General features: G+C 39.1%; 1 protein-coding gene across 1 annotated transcript in view; it reads left to right on the forward strand.

The window, feature by feature from the left end:
* The window catches only part of kcnn3 (potassium intermediate/small conductance calcium-activated channel, subfamily N, member 3), a 115420-nt gene that overhangs the window by 49032 nt on the left and 41438 nt on the right, over positions 1–24950 (forward strand). Inside the window, exons 4-6 of the mRNA XM_047361961.1 lie at positions 15105–15401; positions 16955–17076; positions 20669–20810. Of these exons, the coding sequence (XP_047217917.1) occupies positions 15105–15401; positions 16955–17076; positions 20669–20810 (561 nt within the window). The remainder of the gene's footprint in view (positions 1–15104; positions 15402–16954; positions 17077–20668; positions 20811–24950) is intronic.

Here is a 24950-nt window from a genome sequence, read left to right on the forward strand (position 1 = left end):
GGATCCCGGCCGGGGTTGTTGCTATACGACGGGCGGAGACCTGTCGCCGCCACATTCCGATGTTGGTTTTCCTTCAGTGGCTGGGGGATCCTTGCCGGCTTGGGTGCAGCCAGGGGGGCTTAACCGAGCCCCCTGTTGACCCCATTCCGGTACGGGGTTTATCTAGCGGCTGTGGTTCCCAACTGGTTTGCTTGGCTTTGCGGCGGGTGGAGGCCCCTCCTGGCTTCATCCGATTCCTGGAATTACCTGCACGATCTTTGCCTGGTTCCTAGGCCCTTGCTCGCTGCCTGATGTGGTATTAGGATTGCTTTATTGTGTACCTTCCACCTGGGTCTAACATACGGAGATGAGCTCTTGAGTGACATGCGTCGGCCCGTGCCTTGCCTTTGACACCCTACACCAAACGTTTTCGGTCATTAGACTGAATTAGGGGGATGTCATCGTGACACTAAACTCACCCTAACCCCCTAACCCTAACCCTAGCCCTAACCCTGATAGTTAGAACCAGTATTAAGTCATTGTAAGTGTTGTGATTGATGGCCTTATCTTAAAAACCTCTTTCCATTAGACTGAGTTAAGTACAAGACCAATAGACTGTGATTGCTCAGACATAATGGAGACTGAGAAGAGAAATATATCAGTCTTCTCAATGGTAAATCAAGACAAAACCCATTAGGACAGCAGCTGATGGAACAGTGAAACATCATGAATCATTTGTGATTCTAGTGGCTAATCAGAGAGATCATTTTAAGGCCTAACACCAGACAGTGCTCAACAATTTGATGAAATGGAAAACGAAAATCAGAGAGGTGCATTGCTGTGAAAAAGTATGTGTTCTCCAACAGATTTGCTGTGTTTTTGCATTTTTTTCACTCTTAAGCTTTTCAGATCATCAAAATCACTTTAATTCAATTCAATTCAAAAATACTTTATTAATCCCAAAGGGAAATTAAATGTTGTTATAGCTCATATTATGAAGGTTTCCTCAAAGAGTCGTTGTAGATGCTGATGGCTGTGGACAGGAAGGATCTCCTGTAGCGCTCCGTCTTACAGCAGATATGAAGAAGCCTCTGACTGAAGACACTCTGTTGTTGTAGGACAGTCTCATGAAGAGGATGCTCAGGGTTCTCCATAATGTTCTTCATTTTATGAAGAATCCGTCTTTCCACAATGATCTCCAGAGGAGTCCCCAGAACAGAGCCCGCCTTTTTTATCAGCTTGTTGAGCTTTTTAAAGTCTCTGGCTCTGATGCTGCTTCCCCAGCAGATGATGGTAGAAGAGATCACACTCTCCACAACAGACTTATAGAAGATCTGCAGCATCTTGCTGCAAACACCAAAGGACCTAAGCTTCCTCAAGAAGTACAGTCTGCTCTGTCCCTTCTTGTAGATGGCTTCACAGTTGCATCTCCACTCTAGTCTGTTGTCCAGGTGAACACCGAGGTATTTATACTCCTCCACCACCTCCACTTCTTCTCCCATGATATAAATAGTTTTTGACTTATTCCTGTTTCTCTTAAAATCTACAATCATCTCCTTTGTTTTAGTCACGTTCAAAATGAGATAATTGTTTCCACACCATGCCACAAAGCGGTCCACCACCTTCCTGTACTCAGCTTCTTGTCCATCTCTGATCCACCCCACGACTGCAGAATCATCTGAGTATTTCTGCAGATGACAGGAGTCTGTCTTGTACTGGAAGTCTGAGGTGTACAGAGTGAAAAGGAATGGTGAGAGTACAGTCCCCTGTGGTGCTCCTGTGCTGCTGACTACCTGGTTAGACTCACAACCCTTCAGTCTCACAAACTGTGGTCTATTTGTCAGGTAGTCTTTGATCCAGGAGATTGTTGAGGCCTCCACCTGAGTCTTCTGGAGTTTCTGACAAAGCAAATCAGGTAGGATTGTATTAAATGCACTGGAGAAATCAAAGAACATGATCCTCACAGTGCTGCTGGCTTTGTCCAGAGGACAGTAGGTTTGTTGAAGCAGATGTATGATGGCATCTTCAACTCCAACTCCACAGCAATAAGCAAACTGAAGGGGGTCCTGATGGTTTACTGTTTGCTTACTCAGGTGGGCCAACAGGAGTCTCTCTAGGACCTTCGTGATGTGAGATGTCAGGGAAACAAGTCCATAGTCATTGAGGACTGATGGGTGAGTTTTCTTTGCTACTGGAACAAGACAGGAGGTCTTCCACAACACCGGAACCTTTTTCTGGGCCAGGCTAAGGTTGAAGAGGTGCTGCAGAATCCCACAGAGCTGCTCTGCACAGGCCTTCTGGACTCTAGGGCTGACATGATCTGGACCTGCAGCCTTATTCCTATTCAGTCTCTCCAGTTGTCTCTTCACCTGACTTCTTGAGACACACAGGTGGAAGGGGGAAGCAAAGGAAGTATCAGCATCTTCTGATATGGTTGAAGGCAAATATGTAGAAGCAGAAGGGTCTAGGGCTGAGGCGGAAGATAAAAAATGTGAGGTGTTACTGAACAGCTGTGTGTCCTGTGGGTCAAAGGAAGGTGGAATGTCTGTTTGGCTGTGAGCAGGAGAGGAGGATGCGAAGCTTGTTTCTGAACTGAACCTATTGAAGAATGTGTTCAGTTCATTGGCTCTGTCCAGACCTCCATCGTCTGATCATCCTTCTGCCTGAAGCCTGTGATCTTCTTCATCCTTGTCCACACATCTCTGATATTGTTTTGCTGGAGCTTGCTCTCCAGCTTCTTCTTGTACACCTCCTTGCTGTCTCTTATCTTGACTTTAAGTTGCTTCTGTAAACTCCTCAATAATTCTCTGTCTCCCTCTCTGAAGGCTCTTTTTTTCTTGTTAAGCAGGTCCTTCAGGTCACTCGTGATCCAAGGTTTGTTATTGGGGAAGCATCTCACGGTTCTGGTGGGGATGATGTTATCCACGCAGAAGTTTATATAGTCGGTTACACACTGAGTCATGGCATTGATGTCCTCTCCATGTGGCTGGCACAGTGCGTCCCAGTCTGTAGCCTTAAAGCAACCTTGCAGAGTTTCTTCAGCTTTCTGTGACCATTTTCTCACAGTCCTCTTTATTACAGGTTGCCTCTGAACAAGGGGCTTATATTTCGAGCAGAGAAAAACAAGATTGTGATCTGATTTGCCTAGAGGAAGTCTTGCTGTAGAGATGTATGAGTCCTTGACATTTGCATCAAACAAATCCAATGTTTTGTTTTCTCTGGTAGAGCAGCTGACAAACTGTTGAAACGTTGGAAGTGTAGCAGAGAGTGAAGCATGGTTAAAATCACCAGAAATTGCCACAAAAGCATTGTGATATCAGCAGAGTAAATCCAAAATGCAGTTTTTAAATGACGATTTCATTATTTAGGGAAAAAAAGCAATCTAGTTATGTCCTATGTAAAGTCAAGGCCTCTAAATCTAATAACTGGTTGGGCCACTCTTGGTGGTAACATCTGCCACTGAGCACTTGCAGTAATTGGCAGTGAGTCTTTTACATCACTCGTCTTTGCAGATTTGTTTTTATTCAGCTACATTGAAGTGTTTCGGAGCATGAAATACCTTTTTAAGGTCATTCCACGGCATCTGAAAAAGATTTAAATTTGGACATGCTGGTGTGTTTTATATTATTGTTCTGCTGCACAACCTGCTTGAGCTTAAGCGTAAACTGATTGCCAGACCTTCGCCTTCAGGACTGTCTGCTAGAGAGCAATAATGATGACAAGTCCTCCAGGTGCTGAAGCAGCACAGCAGCCCCAGACAATCACACCACTACCATCATGTTTTACTGCATGGTCAGTTTGATACAGTATGAAAGATGCTAGCCGAAAGAGCTCCCAAAGATGTTGGGGATCATTAAGATGTTTTCAGCCAGTCTGACCTGGACATTTTTGTTCTTCATGGTCAAATGACCAAGAAGAACATTTTTGCCCAGTCTTTTCTTTGTCACACCTTAGCTGTGGTAATTGGAGTTTGAGGTGCTCTACAAACTGTTTTGGTTTTTCTTACCTGCTGAGTGATTCAACAAATGTGCTTCTGGAGTAATTTTGGTAGGTTGGCCACCCTTGGAAAAATCTGTTACATGTTTTCTCCATCTGGGGATAATGGCTCCCAGTTTGGTTAGAGGCATGTTGTGTTGCTTTTTGAGATCTTTTAATCTACTTCATGTTGTCAGACAGGTGCTATTAAATTGACTCTACAACTCTGGCAATAATCAGGTCTGGGTGTGGTAGGTGAAATTTAACTCAGCTTTCAGAAAAATGTGTTTAATCAGAGTTAATTCATAATTTCACGAGGTGGGTGATTTATTTTCCAATAAGGGGGTGATTCCGTTTGGTCACTTTTTTCTCTTAATAAATGAAAATCTTTGTTTAATATTAAGCATGTTTTTAGAATATGAAATATTGAATTATGACACAAAGCAAACAGAGGAGCTAGTTTTCTACAACACTGTATACTTGAGATATGTAAATTTAATCTTTCATGTGTTTTGTGCACGTCCATATGATTGAAGTGCTAGCTTTGCATGTATCCCTTACCGGCCATCTCAATCTCAGGCTCTTCTTTTCTTCACAGGTGGAAACAAACTCAGCAACAAGAAGCAAACTGCTCTGATTCATTGTAGCTCATACATTTGAAAGAAATCTGCACTTGAAAGGCAAACAATTGAATTGATGTTAAAATTAATCAAATAGAAACTTTTAGAGAGTGTGCAAGAAAGGAATGTTTCTCCAGTCCATTAGTGCACTTTAAGCATTACTGACTCGTGTTATTCGGTTACTTTTGGAGTTTTAGAGGCATTCCATTGATCGAGAAGACAGTATCTTGGCACTCATGGACACTCAGAGGAAGGCAAGGTGACAATGAGAGCTGTTGTCTTCCGAGGGAGATGTCTTTTCTCATTCTGTAATACTTGAACAGTCATTTAGTGATGTCATACTGTGCAGAATTTACATAATACATGCCACATTTGGTCTGAATGACGGAGAAGACAAAATAAATCAGGAGAATACAACAGAATCTGAACTTTGGGCGTGAGAGAAGTGTTCCATCTGTTTATTTCCAGGAAATGCCAATTTATTAGATGCCATGTGTGTCTTATTTACCCGAAGGACATTTTTGGGAACACAGTGCATCTTTCATATCTGCTCTGAATGAAGGAAATTCCTTGTCTCCAGAAACCACTGGTGGAAATAGCTCCCTTCCAAGTGCTGTTTTTAGACTCCGTAGCCTAAAAACAAGGCTGCACAACCCATGCACACTCCCAACTTGTGATCCTTTCCTCATCTGTCACACTTTCTACCATTCCCTTTTCACTTCACTTCCCCTCTTACTTTACTCTTCCTTGCATAGAAACAGCCACAGGGGTGTTCCCTCAAAACTATAATTAGAGTGAGGGGAAAGTGTGTTATCCTCCTTCAATATTCATATATATCAGTGTGGGAATCTGGGCTTGTGTGTCGAGAGTGTGTATGTGTGTTCGGTTCACCCCAGTTATTTTGTCTTCCTGTAGCAGGGGTTTCCATGATACAGGACCCAGACATTCACTAGAGTTTTGACTGTGTGGGTAAAAGTGTGTGAGCTAGCTTTTTATGCTTTGTTACTGTCTCCTTTAGTAAATATCTCCTTTGCCATGCGTTAGCCCCTCTGCCTCCCATGGGAAGTGGAGATTTGATGCTGATTTCTCTTAGATGTGCATCCACTTTTTTCGCCTTTCTGGATGCATGCATGTGGATGTGCACATGACATAATATTCCTTCTTGCTGGCTTTGCAGAGCTGGACCAGCACTCAGTCTGGCATCATGATTTGAGGTATCTGGAATTAGAAACATGAAGGGCTCTGAGGAAGCTTTAGAGGTTTACGCATGGTCGGCTTGCTTGTTGAGAGGGAAAGACTGAGAGGTCGCAGACTCCTCTGGCTGGCAGGCAGCAGGAGCAGACCGGGAAACACCGTGGGTGGAGAGTGTCTTGTCAGACTTCACACCTTCACCTCTCCTCATTTTTTATGCTATTCTGTTTCACACATTTTTTCCTCCTTGTTTTTGTCTTATTTTCTCCAGCTGATTTCTCTTTTCCTTACTGTGTCCTCCTTCTGTCCTATTCACTTCCCATTTTGTTTCTTGTCCCTAGCCCTCTGCCCTGTGATGCCACATCCTGTTAAAGTTAAGCTGACACATCTTCTTTTCACAATCTTGGTTCTCTTGCCCTTTGGGTTTGTTCTTTATGTCCAAGTTGATTTAACTATTATCTGACCTCCCTCTTTATCGACTGAAACCTCTCATGAAACCTTGCTTATATAGAAAGATAAGGGTTAGGATTAGGGTAACAGAAATCACAAATTTATTTTTGCATTTTTACCCTGTTGTGTTTTGAAGTGCTATCTACCTTTAACCTTTAATGAAATTCATAAAAAATTCAACAAGGTTTTAGCCAATTAAAATTTGTCTTTGAGAACTAAAACTATTTTTTTCATCTACTTACTTCTAGTCTACTTGTATACATAATGATAATTTAGCTTGCTTAACAATGCATTCTTTCTAGTCAAATAAAGCAATCATCATACCTCAGTATAGCAATGTCCACTTTAGCTGACTGAGCAGCTACCTTCAGTAATAACTTCCACAACAAAGAGTGTTGTAGCCAGCGTGATATGTAGCACTCATGTATGGTGCATTCACTAATCGGGAAAATACTCCGCATTTTTGTTTTTCCCAACTGGCCGATCCCGGGTCAGGACCAGCTGAAAATCGTTCCTAGTCAATTGTCACTGCACCTTTACAGTTACGTGATATAAGAGTTCCGGTGTTTTAGTATAAAAGAGAACATTTCAAAAAGTAAATGTTTCCTGATTTAGGAAAAGCTGTTGACTCAATTAAAAAGTTCAATTAGTGCCTTTACATTTTTTTTCATTTTACACTTGGGAAAATCTCCAGTAAATTTTAAAAATAAACATCAGAACATTCCTTTAGCTCATTGAGGCTAGCATAGAACTAGCATACGAAAGACATGAAGGCTCTTTTTAATGAAAACATTTATGATTTTACATGTATGCAAGTTAATATATGCATTCTGTGCTTCTCACTGTTCTACAAACAGCTTCCCCTTCATGTGGTTTTAGTAATTTCTTTTCAAATGTTCAGAAACACTTTAACTCATAAAGACAGAAACTGCAATAAGCTGTACCTTTTATAGCCAGTCTTGAGTTGTAGTAATAAGTACATTGGCTTTTTACCTTTGCAAAGGCTTTAAATACCTAAGGAACATGTGAAAGCTATATGTTTTCTGTAAAACTGGTTTTTAGTTTTAATGAGTCAATATTTCACAGTTGGAATTTTAATTAAAACAGGATTACGAAGGCAGTGTTATGGGACAAAGCCAGCTTAATATCAACATTTATACTACAAAGCATGCTCACCATGCTTTAAACAGGTAGCTGAGCTTCCTCTCAGCCTGGTGTTGGTTAGCTCAATTGGCTCACAGCTGGACGTTCCCTGGTTCGCATCTCAGAGTTGGAGTTTTCCATGTACTCCAGCTTTCTTTGACAATTGAAAAGCATGCACTTTAGGTTCATTAGTGGTACTCAATTTTTCTCTCGAGTGAGTGCATGAATGGTTGTTTGTTTGCTTTGTTTTTGTGTCGTTCCCACAATGCTTTGCCACACCTCTTGACTTTTAGACATAAGCGAATGAGAAGGTGAGAGTTGGTAGTTAAAGTCTAAGACTATTAAAGGGCCTGCTTTAGTGAGACATTGACGCTATAATCTTATCTCGGCTTATTAGGTGTTAATGATGACCAACTGTGTGAAAATTTTAAACATTTGTTTGTAAAATATGTTTTTAGGCTGTGGAGTTTAGAAATGTTTAAAGTTTGGATTTATAAACTTTTAAAAAAATGTACCCAACATTTTGCTCTAGTCACTGCTCACATTTGAAAATCCTATTTTTCATCAGCAGAGGATGAAGACTAATACCCATTTGCAACCATTTGGAGACTAATTTTGCTGCACAGTCCTCCGTCATCCCATGCCTCTGCCCTCTTCATGTAGGGGCAGTGACACTCAGTCACTCCCACTGACAGATTACTCTCCTAATGGAATTTAATTATTTATCCCTTCCTTATGGCAATTTCGCCAGGAAAAGACCAACAGTATGACTCTGCGGAAGACAGGGCAGGACAGGAAAGGAGGACACAGAAAGAAAGGAAGGGAGAAGCGCTTATTTCCCCCAGCAGTGCTGGAAGGAGGATCGCTTCAGTTCTGATTCAGAAAAATTTCATTTTGTGAGAGACAAAACAAAAATTGAGTGAAGAATGCTGGGAGGAGGGAAATGGATAAAGAGCAAAACAATATATATATATATATATGTCTTTAATGCATAACCAGTATGTAAATAAACTATATATATATATATATATATATATATATATATATATACTACCAGTCAAAAGTTTAGAAACACTTCCTTATTTACTGGTTTTCTTTATTTTTATGACTATTTACATTTCACATAGATTCTCACTGAAGGTATTAAAACTGTGAATGAACACATATGAAATGATGTAGCAAATGAGAGATTGTAAAAAAAACTTTAAAAATTTTTTTTATTTTAGATTTAGTAGCCGCTCTTTGCTGTGATGACTGAAATATTAAGGCTTGGCCGTCTCTCAATGAACATGTGGGAAGTTCTTTCAAGACTCTTTGGAAAACCATTTCAGGTGACCATGTGATGAAGCTCATGGAAAGAATGACAAGAGAGCAAAGCAGTAATCAAACCAAAGGGTGGCTATTTTGAAGAATCTAACATCTAGAAATATTTAGTTATTTCACATTGAAGCAGATAGTTGACTCCGGTATCCAAAATACAAAATAAGTAATTTTCTGAGCAATAAGCAAATGTGTGTTAGATCTAAAATTCAATTTAGCTGCCAGTGTTTTATTTAGGTCTCCCACCTCTCTTTTAAGCTAAAAACAAATCTGGTACTGGCATTTCAACCTTGATATTTGTGAACCCTCTGAGTTTTATTACATACGTATCTCTGAATCCAAAGCAAAATTATAAGAGTAATTATTTCTAAATAATAATCTATTCAGTGCAAAGTTATTCACAATGTACTTTTTAACATTTTGTCACATTAGAACCACAAACATGAATGTATTCAAAGCAGCACGTAATTGTAAACTGGACAGAAAATAATACATGGTTTTCAAATAGTTTTACAAATAAAAATTCTGAAAGGTGTGGCATGCATTTGTATTCAGCTCATTTTACTATGATATCTTTAATACCTCCACCAATCTGGCCTTTATAGAAGACTGGAATGAAGAAAGGTGTAAGAATTCAAATTAGCAGTTTGTCACAAGCCACACGAGGTAACAGCAAACATGTGGAAGAAGTTGGTTTTGGTCAACTTTTTAGACTACTTGCTGAGCACTGTGTTATTGAAATGTGGGAGTGGCAGCATCATGCTGTGGGGATACATTTTTTTAACAGACAGGTAAGCCGGTCAGAGTTGATGGGTAGATGGATGGAGATAAATACAGGGCAGTCCTTAGAAAGGGGCTTGAGACTGAGCTAGAGGTTCATCTACCAACAGGACAGCAACTGTATACAACCCAGACTTGAATCCATTTGGAAATCTATGGCAAGATTTGAAAACTGATGCTCACAGCTGTAGTTCCAGTGAAATGTACCGTTGTTCCATAAATAATTGACTTGTTTTAGGAATGTGTTATAATATCCGTTTATGTGGGTTTTTAAAAATGAAAACAAGTTCACATTTGTTTTTGTTTAATTATTAAATGCTGTAATACTTTGTTCCAGGTTATCCTCTCAGTCCAGCCCTAGCCTAATCACAAAGCATAACATCTTATGGTCGAGACTGTGATTGTAAAGGACTAACCCTTTTCTAAAAATCAAGAAAACTGTGCTTGTAAAAGTTGAAGGAAGCAGTCTAAATGTGACAGCACAAATTCATTCCTTCACCAAAGTATGAGCAGTCGCACACACATTAAGCCTTTGCAAATCTCCACCATGAGTGTTGACAACCTGTCTGTTGCGTCCCACCTTTACCCACAAACGCGCACTCCAGCATTTGTTCTTATGCCTCCGTTTTCTCTTTCGCTTTCCGCGCCTCTCGTTGCTCTGCTCTCTCTTTTTGACTCCCTCTTTCTCACTGGGGATCCTAATTAAGCTTGGCTGCTCTTTGATGTTGTCGCCTTGGCAACAGTCACCATGACGAGGTTGGGTCTGCACACACACTCACTCACACTCTCACACTCACTCGGCACACAGCAACACAGCGTACAGTACACACAGACAGAGACATGCAAATGCACGCTCATGCATGCTCTCTGCCATCATTAAGGAATACAGCCAGTGTTTGACCCTTGGTTCAAATGACAGATTACACATTGACTCCTGTCTTAGCGTGGGCCACATGTGTGTGCACACATGGAACATTGAGCAAAAAATATAAGTCTTTCTGTGTAATATACAGAAGATGACGAACTTTACAGTTTGTGTATCCACAGGTGGTTTGAAGAAGCTTTGGCCTCATCATGACGCCGATCAGTCAGCTTTGACACACGAGCCGCCCTGTCTGCTTGCTGTTACGCTTGACCCGTTGTTGGACTCGTTTTGTTTTCCTAAATAAATGTTTGTGAGCCCTAAAACCCTTGAGATGAATCATGAGGTAAAGAGCGATTGTTAGAGTTCAGGTGGTTTCTCTGGGCTGGGCGGCAGCTGGTAAAATCAGCTGATTTACAGTCGGGGAGTTCCTTGTTTCTCTCACAGTGCCCCGACCTTTCTGTTTCTTCTTCTCTGACTTGCTATTTACTCTTTCCATCCACAACAACGATCTCCTTTGGAAACATTGCGGTTTATTATTAAGTTGTAGCATTTTAAATCATTTAGAATATGGACCATATATATAAGAGAAAGACCTTTCATGTCAGACAAAGAAATTTACTAGGGAGCAAAAAGTAAACAATAAAAAATCTGTAATAGCGTTGTTTTTGCATATGTGTGTACACTTTTAAACTAAGAATTGCAGCTTTTAGTCTTTTTCGGTAGGTGTCCATATCCATGCCAGATCTTGATGTGTCAATTTTTGTTGTCCCCACTTTGAAAGGACATTTCTGGTCCGCATTCTAAGTAACAACATGTGATTTCAGTCAGATTTAGTTCTACTCTCTCTGGCTCAGCCAGCCTAAAGTCTTCACCTGAAGCATTCAGTTAACTTGAATGTTTGCTTTGACTGACCTTGATGCTTAAAAATGAAACCCCTCTTTATCTTCAGCTTTCAAGCAGACTCATGAAGATGTGGGTCCAAACTGACTGGTATTTGGGACTGTTCATAAACTCATCCTCCTTCCCACAGTTTAATCTTAGGAAAGTTATCCAACAGCATAATGCTGCCACTACTGTATTTTACTGTTTATATGTGGGTTGTTTTTTTTTACTCTTAACATACTTTTAAAAAAAATTCCATTACAAATTATATTTTTGTAGCTGCAAGCACAGCTGGCAGCCGTTTGTTTCAAGTTTATCCCTGAAAACAATTTTGTTTGAAAGACTAGACTTCGTCCCTATTTTTTCCACCATTAGATCCCAAAAGGTTGTGCCGCACCTACCCCCTGGCATGGATGCACAAAACAGACTATTTGGAAGGGATGAAATGGGACTCAGTCCAACTAGTCTGAATATTTGTGATTCATTTGCCTCTAAGTGCAGAAACCATTAAAATGTCTACCTTTCCCTGATATGCCCTTGTCCTTAAATTTATCTCTCTATTTCCTCTACTCCTCACTCATCCACTTCCACTGTGCTCCAGTTATCAGCCCCATTCCCACCCCCTTCTCCTCTCCCCAGCTCCTGTCAGCTCCTCCTCGAGGGAGGGCCCCCTCACTGTAAACCTGCTCTTACCACCTCCTTATAGCACCAGCTTTAGTGACAATATCAAGAGTAACCACAGCAATTATGCTCGCGAAATATCCACAAACATGGAGGGAAAACCGCAATTAAAGGAACGCTGGTAGTGAGGCCGGAAATTTGATTTCACTCCGGAGGACAACAAAGAAAACAAGGAATACTGTCTGAGGCAATTCCTGCAGGGAACATCCAAATGAATGTTGTGGTAAATGTAATGAGTATGCATATGATGTAAGAATGCATTCAAAAACACGTGTGTATATTTAGGAGATAAACAAATATATTAGCCTATAATTTTTAGGAAAGGTAGATATATATGTGCAGAAAATCTAGGTCATCTACAGAAGTAAAGTGAGATATTCACCCACACTGAGAAAATCACAGCCAATATCTGTTTTCCAAGAAAATTAGCGGGGTAAAGCTTTCTTCTTGGCTGAGTTCCACCATGTTTCCTTGATACAAATTTATTTGTCAAGCAAAAGAGCTAGGAGATATATTTAGCTAAATTCAAGATTATAACTCAGGGCTTTGTCTATTAGCCTATTCTTCATTGAATTTAAGTAAATGAATTTCTATATGATATACAAATGCTCTGTTTGTTGCTTTGTAACCAATCTGGTCTTCTTTTGGTGAGATTTATTTTTTTGTCTAACAATTAACCCCAAAAAATATGTGTGTCATTATAAACACCAATAATAATGTACTTTAATGGACTTGTCATCTGCCTTTATAACACATCTACCCCATGTTGCTTTAAAATGTTGGTTTAAATGTGACCAGCAACCTCATTGTGTTCATTAGCCAGGTTTTAAAAGACAGAATGTACAATTTGTTCGCATTGTATTGTCCTAAATACAGGTGTTCCACAGGGGTATGTGTTTATCTCTTTAAATTGTATAGAAACAACATAAACAAAACTACACAGGGCAACTGCAGATGACACAGGTGACACTCAGTATCTTAATATCTTCCTATTTGTGGTGGCTCAGGGTAGCTATGGAGCAGGTGTCCCAAGTATGGAGGATGTTAGTCTGCTGTCCAGATCCCGTCATCTGGACCTTTGCCATATCTCTTCCCCCCTTCTCCTTCTGCCAGTTTCCTGTCTGATGGCTGTGATTAAGGGCCACTATTGCCACAAAAATCTTGTTACTAGTAGCTTTCTCAACTTTCATGTTAGTAAGACCAGAGGGCTTTGCCACAAATAGAAGATCAAGTTAATTATAAAGACCAAGAAGTTGAACATGTTACCAATTTTAAACACATTCAAGAGGTTGTTGGCAACACACGTTTTTTTTTCTCATTCCATGCAGGTTTCATATATAAAAACTCAAAAAAAATCTTTATCTCTTGACATTGAGAAGCTTCAGCATTAGTAAGCACACATAGGTTATTCGCTGTATGTTCTCCTTTTTTTTAATATAATATCTTTGTACGTTAACCACTCAGTTAAACATCAGAAGAAATTTATTCAGATGATCGATCAGGCCAGAAAGATCTTTGGCTCTTACCAGCTCTCGCTGCAGAAAATGACTGATTGATCCATCCATTGGAAAGATACTCAGGTTTAAAATAATTCTTCTCATTCTCTTCACCCATTGTTTTTGGTGTTGTCGTCTGGCAGAAGACTGGCTTCACTGTTATAAAAAGAAATGCTATAGGAAATCTCTCATCTGTGTGAATACAGATATGTATGTGGTGTGTATATAAGTATGTAGATGAATGTATATAGTCATATTCAGCAAATTAGAATATTATTGAAAAGTTAATTTCAGTAACTTAACTCAGTGAAACATATTATATAGATTAATTACACACAAGCCTTTATTTTTGTTAATTATGATGATTTTTATCTAACAGCTAATGAAAACACAACATTTTAGATTAGAATATTACATCAGACCAATAAAAAACATTTTTGGTGCAGAAATGTGAGCTCAATGGAAAGTATGTTTAATACCTTGTTATTTTCAAAGCTTTACTTGTTTATGATTCTTGTATAATGTTCTCATGCAAGTTGCTGAAGAGACATTTTACTTAAATTTAATGGACAATAATTTATTTTATTTTGACTAAATCCCTTAAATCAGTGGACAGCAACCTTTTGAATACAAAAAGCCATTTTCCTTTGCTTCCACTTTCCAACATTTGCATAAAATCATAAAAGTTACACGTCTCTTGGAAAACTTAGATAACTTACCAAATTTGAGAAATAAACTACATGAAAATGTTTTATATTTTAATTAAATAACAGGATTTAATTCTGAGTTTTGGGTTTTATCAAGAAAAGCATCAAACTTTGACAACAAGCAGATTCACCAGACTGGTTGATTCTGAACTGCCGTTGAGACTCCCTATGGTTGCACTTATTTATATTGCATCAAAATATATTTAAAAATTTACTTAAACTGTGCTTCCTCTAATTATCTTCAGATTCAGAAAACATTCCTCAGTTCATCGTTGAGGTTTGCAGAACCTTTCCTTAAATCCTCACAGTTTTCAACATTATTTTTTATTTTCAAACCATGCATTTATGTTGTTTGTAAAGATTGTATTTATGAATAGACATACAGACCACATATATGGAGCAAACAGAATGAGATCTGATCACAGATATAAAAAGTTGAATTGTTGGAAATACAGAAAAGACTTTTAGTACTTTTTAGTTCTGTTTAAAATGAGACATCACACTTCCCATGACTCTAGGTTTCCCCCTTAAAGGAGATGTTTGACTTCTTTGAGGCCTTTTTCCCCTTTACTTCCAGTCATAACCTGCAGACTTGCATGGGTTTATTAAAAAAGGCCCTTTTGTATTAAAACAAAGAAATGGTAGTAATTTATAATTTATAATAATTAGATTTAATTTAATAATTAGAAACCTGTTTTGCGTTAGAGCTGGCACTCCACATGACTCAGCATCTCTGGTTTAATTTTAGAGAGACAAGCCTTGCAGGTTATATGAAAACAAGCCAGAGGACTTGCGAGGAGACTGAAATGCTGATTAAATGGATTTTGTTTTAGATCGTAGGAAAGACATTTACTCTGATTTGCTGCTCGTATCTATAATCATCAAATCAGTCTGCTGTACTGATGAGAAGACTGCCCAAATAGTTTCATCATAAAGTTTTTTCCCAGAAAGCTATTAAAAGACATCTCATTCCTTTAACTGACTTGACTTTCGCCATGTCTTTACTGTCCCGCAGCTGTTCGTCATAGACAATGGAGCGGACGACTGGCGCATCGCCATGACCATGGAGAGGGTTCTGCTGATTACCCTGGAGCTGCTTGTGTCTGCCGTACATCCTGTGCCTGGGGACTTTAAGTTCCAGTGGCGAGCACGGCTGGCCTTCACGTATGTGCCTTCGCAGGCCGAGGCTGACCTGGACATGGTGCTGAGTGTACCCATGTTCCTGCGCCTCTACCTCATCGCCAGAGTCATGCTTCTGCACAGCAAGCTCTTCACTGACGCCTCCTCTAGGAGTATAGGTGCCCTAAATAAGGTCAGAAAACTTCCGTGCTTGCAGATGTTTGCTGTATGGATTCAAGAGTGTGATTTTCTTCAAGGTTTAACTGGACTAAAGTGGTGGAAATCTTAAGCTAGAGATGTCAAGAACTTCCATCTCTTAATATGAGAGCTCCTTCCTTCATTCTGCACTCCTGGTCAGACGTTCTTTTCATCAGCTTGTTGTTCCTCCCCTTGTTTGTTGTTGTGCTTAGAGACTTAGATATAAGCTGTGGTGAATCTTTTCATAATACAGCATGAGAAGAGAGCGTCATGTGGGAACAAGATATTGCATAAGGCTCAAAGGGCCATAAAAACAGAAGACTAGAGAGAGTAGAAAATGGAAATGAGGGAACAACAAAGTCATACAATTGATCCATGGTTCTCAAACTTTTGGCATGCCTTTAGTGATACTTTAACAGTAGCTTGATGGCTTTATCAAGCTATCCATTATTTGTAAGGTAAATATAAACAAATCAACTTTGAAGCAGAGCTAATAACCACCCGAAGTCAAAAAGAAAAAAGTGTAGTGAAGAAAATTTCAAGAATTGCCAGTAGGGGTTACATGACAATAAACTGCGTTCCATGTATTTCATTATTATTTGCAAAACAACCTGACCACAATGTATTTCTCTGTATTTTGTACTTTTAACATGCTAACATGTTTATTAAGGGAGTGTGTAAAAGATTTGATGAGATACAATTTGTGAAAAGTGCAAATAAAGAGGTTTTTTTTGTGTTTTGAAAAAAAAAGGTTTTAGATGCACGGCAGCCATGTTGATAGAATAATGGTTTTTATTTACAGAACTTTATTTATTCTAAATGTTCTATACATCCATTTATCCTTCCTTCCTTCTCCCACCAAGGCAGAACTGGTTGTAAAAAGTTTGAGAATTACCACAATAGATGAAAGGAGGCCATGTTTTAAATGGCATTTGTCAATAAATATTATTGTAAGAGCAATACTGTATGTTAAGGTGCGACACGCTGTTGTAATTGGCGAACTAGGTGTAAAACAGGAAGGGCAGAAATGGAGAGGAACCAGACTTCAGATGAGTGATTTAACAGTTTGCTGCTGTAAACATGATGACTTTCTTCAGGCCCTCAGGCTCACAGTGACAAGTAGAGGAGGTGAAGCTGCCTCTGAAGTGCAGCTCTAAAATGACAACTCATTTATTGTCCACTACATCCTTCCATGGCCCAGCCATCAAATGATCCATCTGCCAGAACACTGTCTGCTTCTTATTGACAAATGAGTCCCATTTAACAGCTACTCAGAAACAGGCCGATTACTCAAAGACACTGTAAAGCTTGACCCAAGATGGAGGTCAGGACCTGCTCTCTACTACTGTTACTGTCAATATCTCACTGACTTGCTTCTATCAACAGCTAATTTGAAGAGCTGGTTAGGAAAACCTCTAGTCTGTGTGGATTCCAGTTGGGGATTAGAGGTTCACAGGATGATTATTTTATATTGAGTCAGCTATACACAGTCCTTTATCAGCACCATTGTACTCGGTATGTGTGCTTATACAGTTGTGTCTATTTCAGGTCCATTTTAACACGAGGTTTGTAATGAAAACCCTCATGACCATCTGCCCTGGGACGGTGCTGCTGGTCTTTAGCATCTCTCTGTGGATCATCGCTGCCTGGACTGTACGGGTGTGTGAGAGGTCAGTAAAGAGTTTACTGCATCTGAGTTTATTTCTGTTTTGTGTTAGTTATGTGACAAGTTTGGATATAATTAAGAAACTTAAATAACTGATTGCATTTGGCAAAAAGAAAAATAATTAAAAGGAATGTCCGTGTAACTGTCATCTTCAGGATTTAGCTTTAAATTTATTTATCTGTTTTGCATTCAGTTTGATTCAATCATGGGTTTGCAAATTTCTTTATTTATTACTTTGTAACCTAAAGACAAACCTTTTACAGAAGTGTGCTGCTCAAATATAGTATTACTGATCAGATGATAATTTTACTTAATCCCATGCTACACTATGCAGACGTTCTATCTACACTGATGAAAATTCTTTCACCTTAATATGCAAAACACTTACATTTGGTACAGTTTGTTTTTAGCTAACTTATGCAACATTGCAAACAGTTTCAGAGCAGCTTATGATCTCTATCTACTGAATCAAATAAAAAGAGTTACTAAATGTAACATATATTAGCAGCAGTGCAATAGGCATCACTAAAGAATTGATTTGAAACTAACAAGAAGTTAAAAAAATATGTTTTAGTTATATATTTATTGGTTGTGCAAAGTGACTTTACGATATCATGTCTGTAAAGAAACAAAACGACACTTTCTGCACCTTAGAAAATGTGATAAAATGTATTTGGACCAAGGCCTTTCTTTAAATAAGTCACACATTCAGGATCTGGAAAAGAAAAAACAGTTTACACACAGTTTAAAATCAGACTGTTTGTTTCGTTATAATAATGTGTGTGTATTTTATTGTGTACAGGTAACATTTAGAAATGTCACAATAAAAAGGTTACTACTTAAAAGACATTTGATTTGGACAGTTTGCCCCAAATACCAAAACGTTTGGACACCACTGGTGTAGATGCAGTGAAATTCACAGTAATGTGTACAGAGCCCATCAAGTATCAGGTGTCAACGTAAACAGAATTTGTTAACAGACTTTCGATCAATGAATAAGACCGTTGTTTGGGATCAGCAAAGTTACAGAGATGGAAAAACTCTCACGATTGATAATTTCTAAGCAAACGGTTGGTGTACTTCAAACTTTACCTCCATTAAATGGTAGAGAAGTAGACAACACACCACAACTTCATTCTTAATCAAAACCAGTCCTACTTCCAGATGGATTCTCTACAAAATAACCCCTGCAAATATACTGACGATGCGCAATTTTTGCTTAGATAATACCACTAGGAGAGGTAAATGTGCAATGCAAGAGTTTACTGAGCGTGTGGTATTATGCTTTTATTAAACTACGGTCAACACCTTTGATTCGCTTTGAAAATCCTACAAGTTTGAATTTGCAGGTGATCGTCCTGTTTTTAAGAATGTATCCTGAACTGAACTTTTCCCTGGTGTGAAGGGAAACATGTTACTTACCTTGGGAAAATGATCAAGAGTCAAAAAAATCCCTTTCCGCGCTCAGCTGAAACTGTACAGCGGGTACACACAGCAGTCTGGGAATGAAACTCAAACCTCTTTCTCCCTGCTGCAGCTGTTTATAGCAGCACAGGTGAAGTGGTTGTGTTGCATTATCTTGCAAACAAGAAGAAACTAATTGCAGCTTACCTCGGGGTCCACATTCATAAGTAAAAAGAAAACTCTTTACATTATGAAGAGTACATCTGGTAGCATAAAAGAAATCACACAAGCATTGATTGTCAAAGTCAAGGATCAAGAGAAAAACAGACCTCTGTTTTTATCTTAAAATGTAATATTTGCTAAACTATGCAGGAAATAATGTACGTTTTCTGAATACAACATCAAGCTACTGGTGTTTGTTTTCGATTCAGAATCTAGATGTTGGAAAAACATCTTATAAACATATGTTACTCAGTTATAGACGAGACGTGTTGCAAAGTGGTAATCACATGGCTCTGTTACATTTGAAGGATGGTGATTTAATTTCATAGGTTGTGTAATGTTTCTGATCCACCCCTAGAAGGTGAAAAGTGACTCACTGTTTTGATGAGTTCTGATGCATTTGGATATAATCTCAGAGATAACGGGAAATGTCACTTGGTTAATAAGCTTGATTAAAAACATCATTGACTGGCTGCTGGGCTGCCCTGCTTCACATTCATCTTTAATTGACATTTTTCTGTTGAATAGTTTTTTTCTGTAAGAGGAGCTCCTTTTTCTGATCTGTTCTGGGTTTGGTAGCTATGGGAACAGGAATGATAGAGTTGCTATAATGTGTTTTATTCAGTGCTAGGAAAAATTGCAGGACACGTGTTTTAGTTTTGACGCCCACATTCACAGCCTGAGCCAGTGGTCCTGTTATGTTTTACTATTATTTTAGTGTTTTGCAAAAGTATTCAAGTATTGAGCTTTTTCACATTTTAGCTCTTCACGACCACACATTTCATTATATTTTAATGGGATTTTATGTTACAGACCAACACAAAGTGGTGAATAATATTAGAGTGAAAGGTTTTCAAAAATTAAAACTCTGGAACATGGGGCGTTGCGTGGAGTAGTGGTAGGAGCACCCCATATACTGAGGTTATAGTCCTCGAGGTCCAGACGACTGTGGCTCAGTAGGAAGAGTAGTTGTCTTGCAATCAGAAGGTTGTGGGTTTGATTCCAGCTTCCTCCTGCCATATGTCGATGTGCCCCTGGGCAAGGCACTTAACCTCAAGTTGCCTACCGATCTGCGTATCGGTGTATGAATGTGTGAGCGTTAGTGAGTGCGATTGGGTGAATGTGGCTCTAGTGTAAAGTGCTTTGAGCGGTCTGTATGACTGGAAAAGCACTATATAAGTTCAGTCCGTTTACCATTTAGTGTCAGAAATATCTGAAAGATATTCAGCCCCCTTTCTGATTCTGGTGATTGAACAAACATGTAAAAAGGTGCTCTGGTCAGACAAGAGTAAAAAGCACTTTTGGACCTACATGCAAAACACACCATCCCTGCCTACACCATCCATGGTGTAGGCAGCATCACACTGTAAATGATGCTTATCTTCATCATAGAAACAGGGAAACTGATGAGCTGAGGGGGTGATAAACAGAGATAAATACAGGACAACATTGGAAGAAAACTTGTTAGAGATTCCAGAAGACTTGAGACTGAGGCGGAGGTTCATCTCCCTGTAGGACATCCACTCTAAACATGTAGCCAGAGCAACAATAGAACTGTTTATATCAAAAATATATCATGTGTTCAACCGTTCCAGTCAAAGTCCAGAACCATTTACAGCTGAAGATTTTAAAATGGCTGTTTAGACACTCCCTATGCACTTTAACAAAGCTTGACCTATTTGTCGAAGAAGATTGGGAAAAAATTTCAGTTGTTAGGTGTTCAAAGCCGGTGGAGAACCAAATGTTTATGTAAAATGTACCCATTTCCTTCTGATTTAAATTTATAAACCACTTGGTGTAGGTCTATCACTTTAAAGCTCAATAAAATACATTGATCTTCGCCACTGTAATATGACAACATGTAACAAAGTTCAAGGGATATTCATACTTTTGCAATGCTCCATATAAACTGTAATCTTTTACTATTTGCTTGGTTTATCTGTTATACACTGGAGTTTATTTCTTCTTAGGTACCATGATCCCCAGGATGTGACAAGCAACTTCCTGGGAGCGATGTGGCTTATCTCTATCACTTTCCTTTCCATCGGCTACGGAGACATGGTTCCTCACACCTACTGTGGCAAAGGAGTCTGTCTGCTAACAGGCATCATGGTCAGTACATTTTGTCTCCCTCCTCCTCCTGTGTCCCTCACAGTCTCCCCGAGGCGTTGTCCTCCCCCTATTCAAAGGTCAGCAGCTTGGAGAGCATGCTGTCATTTGCGAGAGAAACTGTGCCTTGTGTAATTTGGGCAATCCTCTCTGAATTAGCTGCATCTGTGCTTCTGTGTGTTTTGGTCGAGTAGGCGTCCAAACAAGAGCACATTAGTGGTTTGTGTGTGTTTTTGTGTGTTATTTGTGTTTCTGTCCTCATTGCATAATGAAGGTCCTACCTTTCAATGTGCCATGTCCTCCCACTCTTACTTTATCTATCTTTCCTTCAATATCTTTCTCTGCCACTATCTACCCATTACATTTTATCACATTATTTACTTTTTTCTCCTATCCTCTCTTCTTTTCATTCGTCTTCTCTTCCCTGAGGCCACGTGTTTATTTTTATCTGCCGTCCATCTGCTCGTAGCAGTGTTTAGGCAGATGACTTCTACATTGTTTACTTAGCTTTCTTTCTTTCTTTCTTTCTTTCTTTCTTTCTTTTTTTCTTTCTTTCTTTCCCCAACTTTTCCTCATTCTTATTTTTTTGTTTGCCTTCTCTCTTTGTCATATTTCCTATTCGTTGTGTCAAACTATCACTTTTTATTTGTTGTTCAGGCTTTTTGCAAACAGAGCCTCTTTGAGTGTAAAGTTAGATTTCAGTTAATATACAGTTAAGTTTTAAACTAAATGTGCTGCTGAGTATCCTATCCTATCACATTTTTTACTTAAGCGGCCAGCAACAAAGAGTAATGGTCCAAATTGGTCTAACTGAATATAAAGTTTGTTGGTCAACTTGTTCACACAAACCTTTTTAGCTCTTTGCACAAATTTCTGATAGGGCTGAGATCAGGACTTTGTGATGGTCACTTCAAAACTTTTACTTTGTTTTCCTTAAACCACTTTTTTACTAATGTGGTTTTATGCTTTGTGCCATTGTGCATTCGCATTTGTGCCCCAAGCTTCAACTTCCTGGCTGATGTTTTGAGATGTTGCTTAAATTTTTCCAAATAAAGTTGTTTCCTCATGATGCTATTTATTTTTGTAAGTGCACCAGTCCTTCCTGCAGCAAAAACACTCAGTCAAAATGATGCTGCCATCCCCTTACTTCACAGTTAGGACGTTTCTTTGTCCCTGAGTGCTTTTGCAAACTCTAATCTGCCGATTTATGTTGTTTTTGGAGAAATTGCTTTTTCCTTGTTGAGTGGATTTCTGCCCATGTCGGTACAGGACTCGTTTAACTGTGGAGAATGACACTCTCTTACCGGATCCAGCCAGCACCTTCACATGGTCTTATGCATTTGTTCAGGGGTTTATCCCCTCCTTCCTGAATGGTACAATGGCTGGAAGTTACATTGCCTTGCGAAAGTATTCGGCCCCCTTGAACTTTTCAACCTCTTGCCACATTTCAGGCTTCAAACATAAAGATATAAAATTCTAATTTTTTGTGAAGAATCAACAACAAGTGGGACACAATCGTGAAGTGGAATGAAATTTATTGGATATGTCAAACTTTTTTAACAAATAAAAAACCGAAAAATGGGGTGTGCAATATTATTCGGCCCCTTTACTTTCAGTGCAGCAAACTCACTCCAGAAGTTCAGTGAGGATCTCTGAATGATCCAATGTTGTCCCAAATGACCGATGATGATAAATAGAATCCACCTGTGTGTAATCAAGTCTCCGTATAAATGCACCTGCTCTGTGATAGTCTCAGGGTTCTGTTCAAAGCGCAGAGAGCATCATGAAGACCAAGGAACACACCAGGCAGGTCCGAGATACTGTTGTGGAGAAGTTTAAAGCCGGATTTGGATACAAAAAGATTTCCCAAGCTTTAAACATCCCATGGAGCACTGTGTAAGCAATCATATTGAAATGGAAGGAGTATCAGACCACTGCAAATCTAACAAGACCCGGCCGTCCCTCTAAACTTTCATCTGGAATAAGGAGAAGACTGATCAGAGATGCAGCCAAGAGGGCCATGATCACTCTGGATGAACTGCAGAGATCTACAGCTGAGGTGGGAGAGTCTGTCCATAGGACAACAATCAGTCGTACACTGCACAAATCTGGCCTTTATGAAAGAGTGGCAAGAAGAAAGCCATTTCTCAAAGATATCCATAAAAAGTCTCGTTTAAGGTTTGCCACAAGCCACCTGGGAGACACACCAAACATGTGGAAGAAGGTGCTCTGGTCAGATGAAACCAAAATCGAACTGTTTGGCCACAATGCAAAACGATATGTTTGCCGTAAAAACAACACAGCTCATCACCCTGAACACACCATCCCCACTGTCAAACATGGTGGTGGCAGCATCATGGTTTGGGCCTGCTTTTCGTCAGCAGGGACAGGGAAGATGGTCAAAATTGATGGGAAGATGGATGGGGCCAAATACAGAACCATTCTGGAAGAAAACCTGTTGGAGTCTGCAAGAGACCTGAGACTGGGACGGAGATTTATCTTCCAACAAGACAATGATCCAAAACATAAAGCCAAATCTACAATGGAATGGTTCACAAATAAACGTATCCAGGTGTTGGAATGGCCAAGTCAAAGTCCAGTCCTGAATCCAATCGAGAATCTGTGGAAAGAGCTGAAGACTGCTGTTCATGAACGCTCTCCATCCAACCTCACTGAGCTCCAGCTGTTTTGCAAGGAAGAATGGGCAAGAATTTCAGTCTCTCGATGTGCAAAACTGATAGAGACAAACCCCAAGCGACTTGCAGCTGTAATTGCAGCAAAGGATGGCGCTACAAAGTATTAACGCAAGGGGGCCGAATAATATTGCACGCCCCATTTTTCAGTTTTTTATTTGTTAAAAAGTTTGACACATCCAATAAATTTCATTCCACTTCACGATTGTGTCCCACTTGTTGTTGATTCTTCACAAAATTTTTTTTATTTTATATTGTTATGTTTGAAGCCTGAAATGTGGCAAGAGGTTGAAAAGTTCAAAGGGGCCAAATACTTTCGCAAGGCACTGTACATGCTGTGTATACTTGAACATGGCACCTTTCAGCATATGAAAATTATACATTCACAGTTCTCTTTCAGATGTTTTGGCTGATTTTGTTTTATTATCCCATGATGTCACACAAGAAAGCATCACATTTGATGTGTTACCTTCAAATACATCCACTGCCGTGCCTCTCTTTAACCGAAATGATGTGATTTAATCCGACTCAGAAGCTGAAGCAGAATCAGTTGCCATAACATCTTCATCTAGGCTTTCCCAAGTTGTCAATAGGTTAATATCAGACAGTGATAACACACAGTGTATGTATATATCTGTTTTTAACTGTATAGAAAATGTAGATGTGGAAACAGAGCATGAATACATTGTCATTGACATATATTAGACCATAAGTTGTTGCATTAAACCAGTCCTTTGTTGTTGCAGTTTTGCACATATTGATATTGCGATGACAATTGCTATTTAATATCTAGTGGAACTAAATGATATTCTAAAAATGTTTAACGGGTTTTTGGAACAAATCTAACTTATTTTCAGTAAAGTTAGTAAGTCACAGTTTTCTTTAACTCATCTCATTATCCCCCTGTGTGCTTCTGTATAAAGTCAACATGCCGCTACACTTCACCTTACTTTTACATCCTCTTTGTTTTTGTTTTTTAAATATTATTGTGGTGCCTCGATTAATAATGTAATGAGAGCAGAGGCAAGGTTGGTGACATCACTGCATATTGGGAACTGGTGTGAATAACAGCACAAAAAGTCAGACGTTTGTTGGTCAACTTGAAGAGAAGTTGACACCGTCTCGTTTTTGCCTTTTACACTCCAGTATCTCAAGAAAACAGGTCTGGTCTGAAAGCATTTTATTTCTATTACTATCACTGCAGAAAAGTTGTATTCCATTCGAAACCTTAAATTTGGTTAACATGTGTGTTAAGTACAAGGGCACTGAAAATAAACCAATGTCTTGGATATTTAAGCTAGTTCAGAAGTGCCTTAAGATGTGGTTTAATGACTGCTAGATGGAAACAAGAGCACTACTCAAAAAATAACTCTTTCAGAAAAAAATAACACTTTAAGATGTGTGTATACATATCTTTAAAAACATTCAGATAGATGATTCACATTTTTTT

The sequence above is a fragment of the Girardinichthys multiradiatus genome, chromosome 3 (assembly GCF_021462225.1).
Source record: "Girardinichthys multiradiatus isolate DD_20200921_A chromosome 3, DD_fGirMul_XY1, whole genome shotgun sequence".
Classification (NCBI taxonomy): domain Eukaryota; kingdom Metazoa; phylum Chordata; class Actinopteri; order Cyprinodontiformes; family Goodeidae; genus Girardinichthys; species Girardinichthys multiradiatus.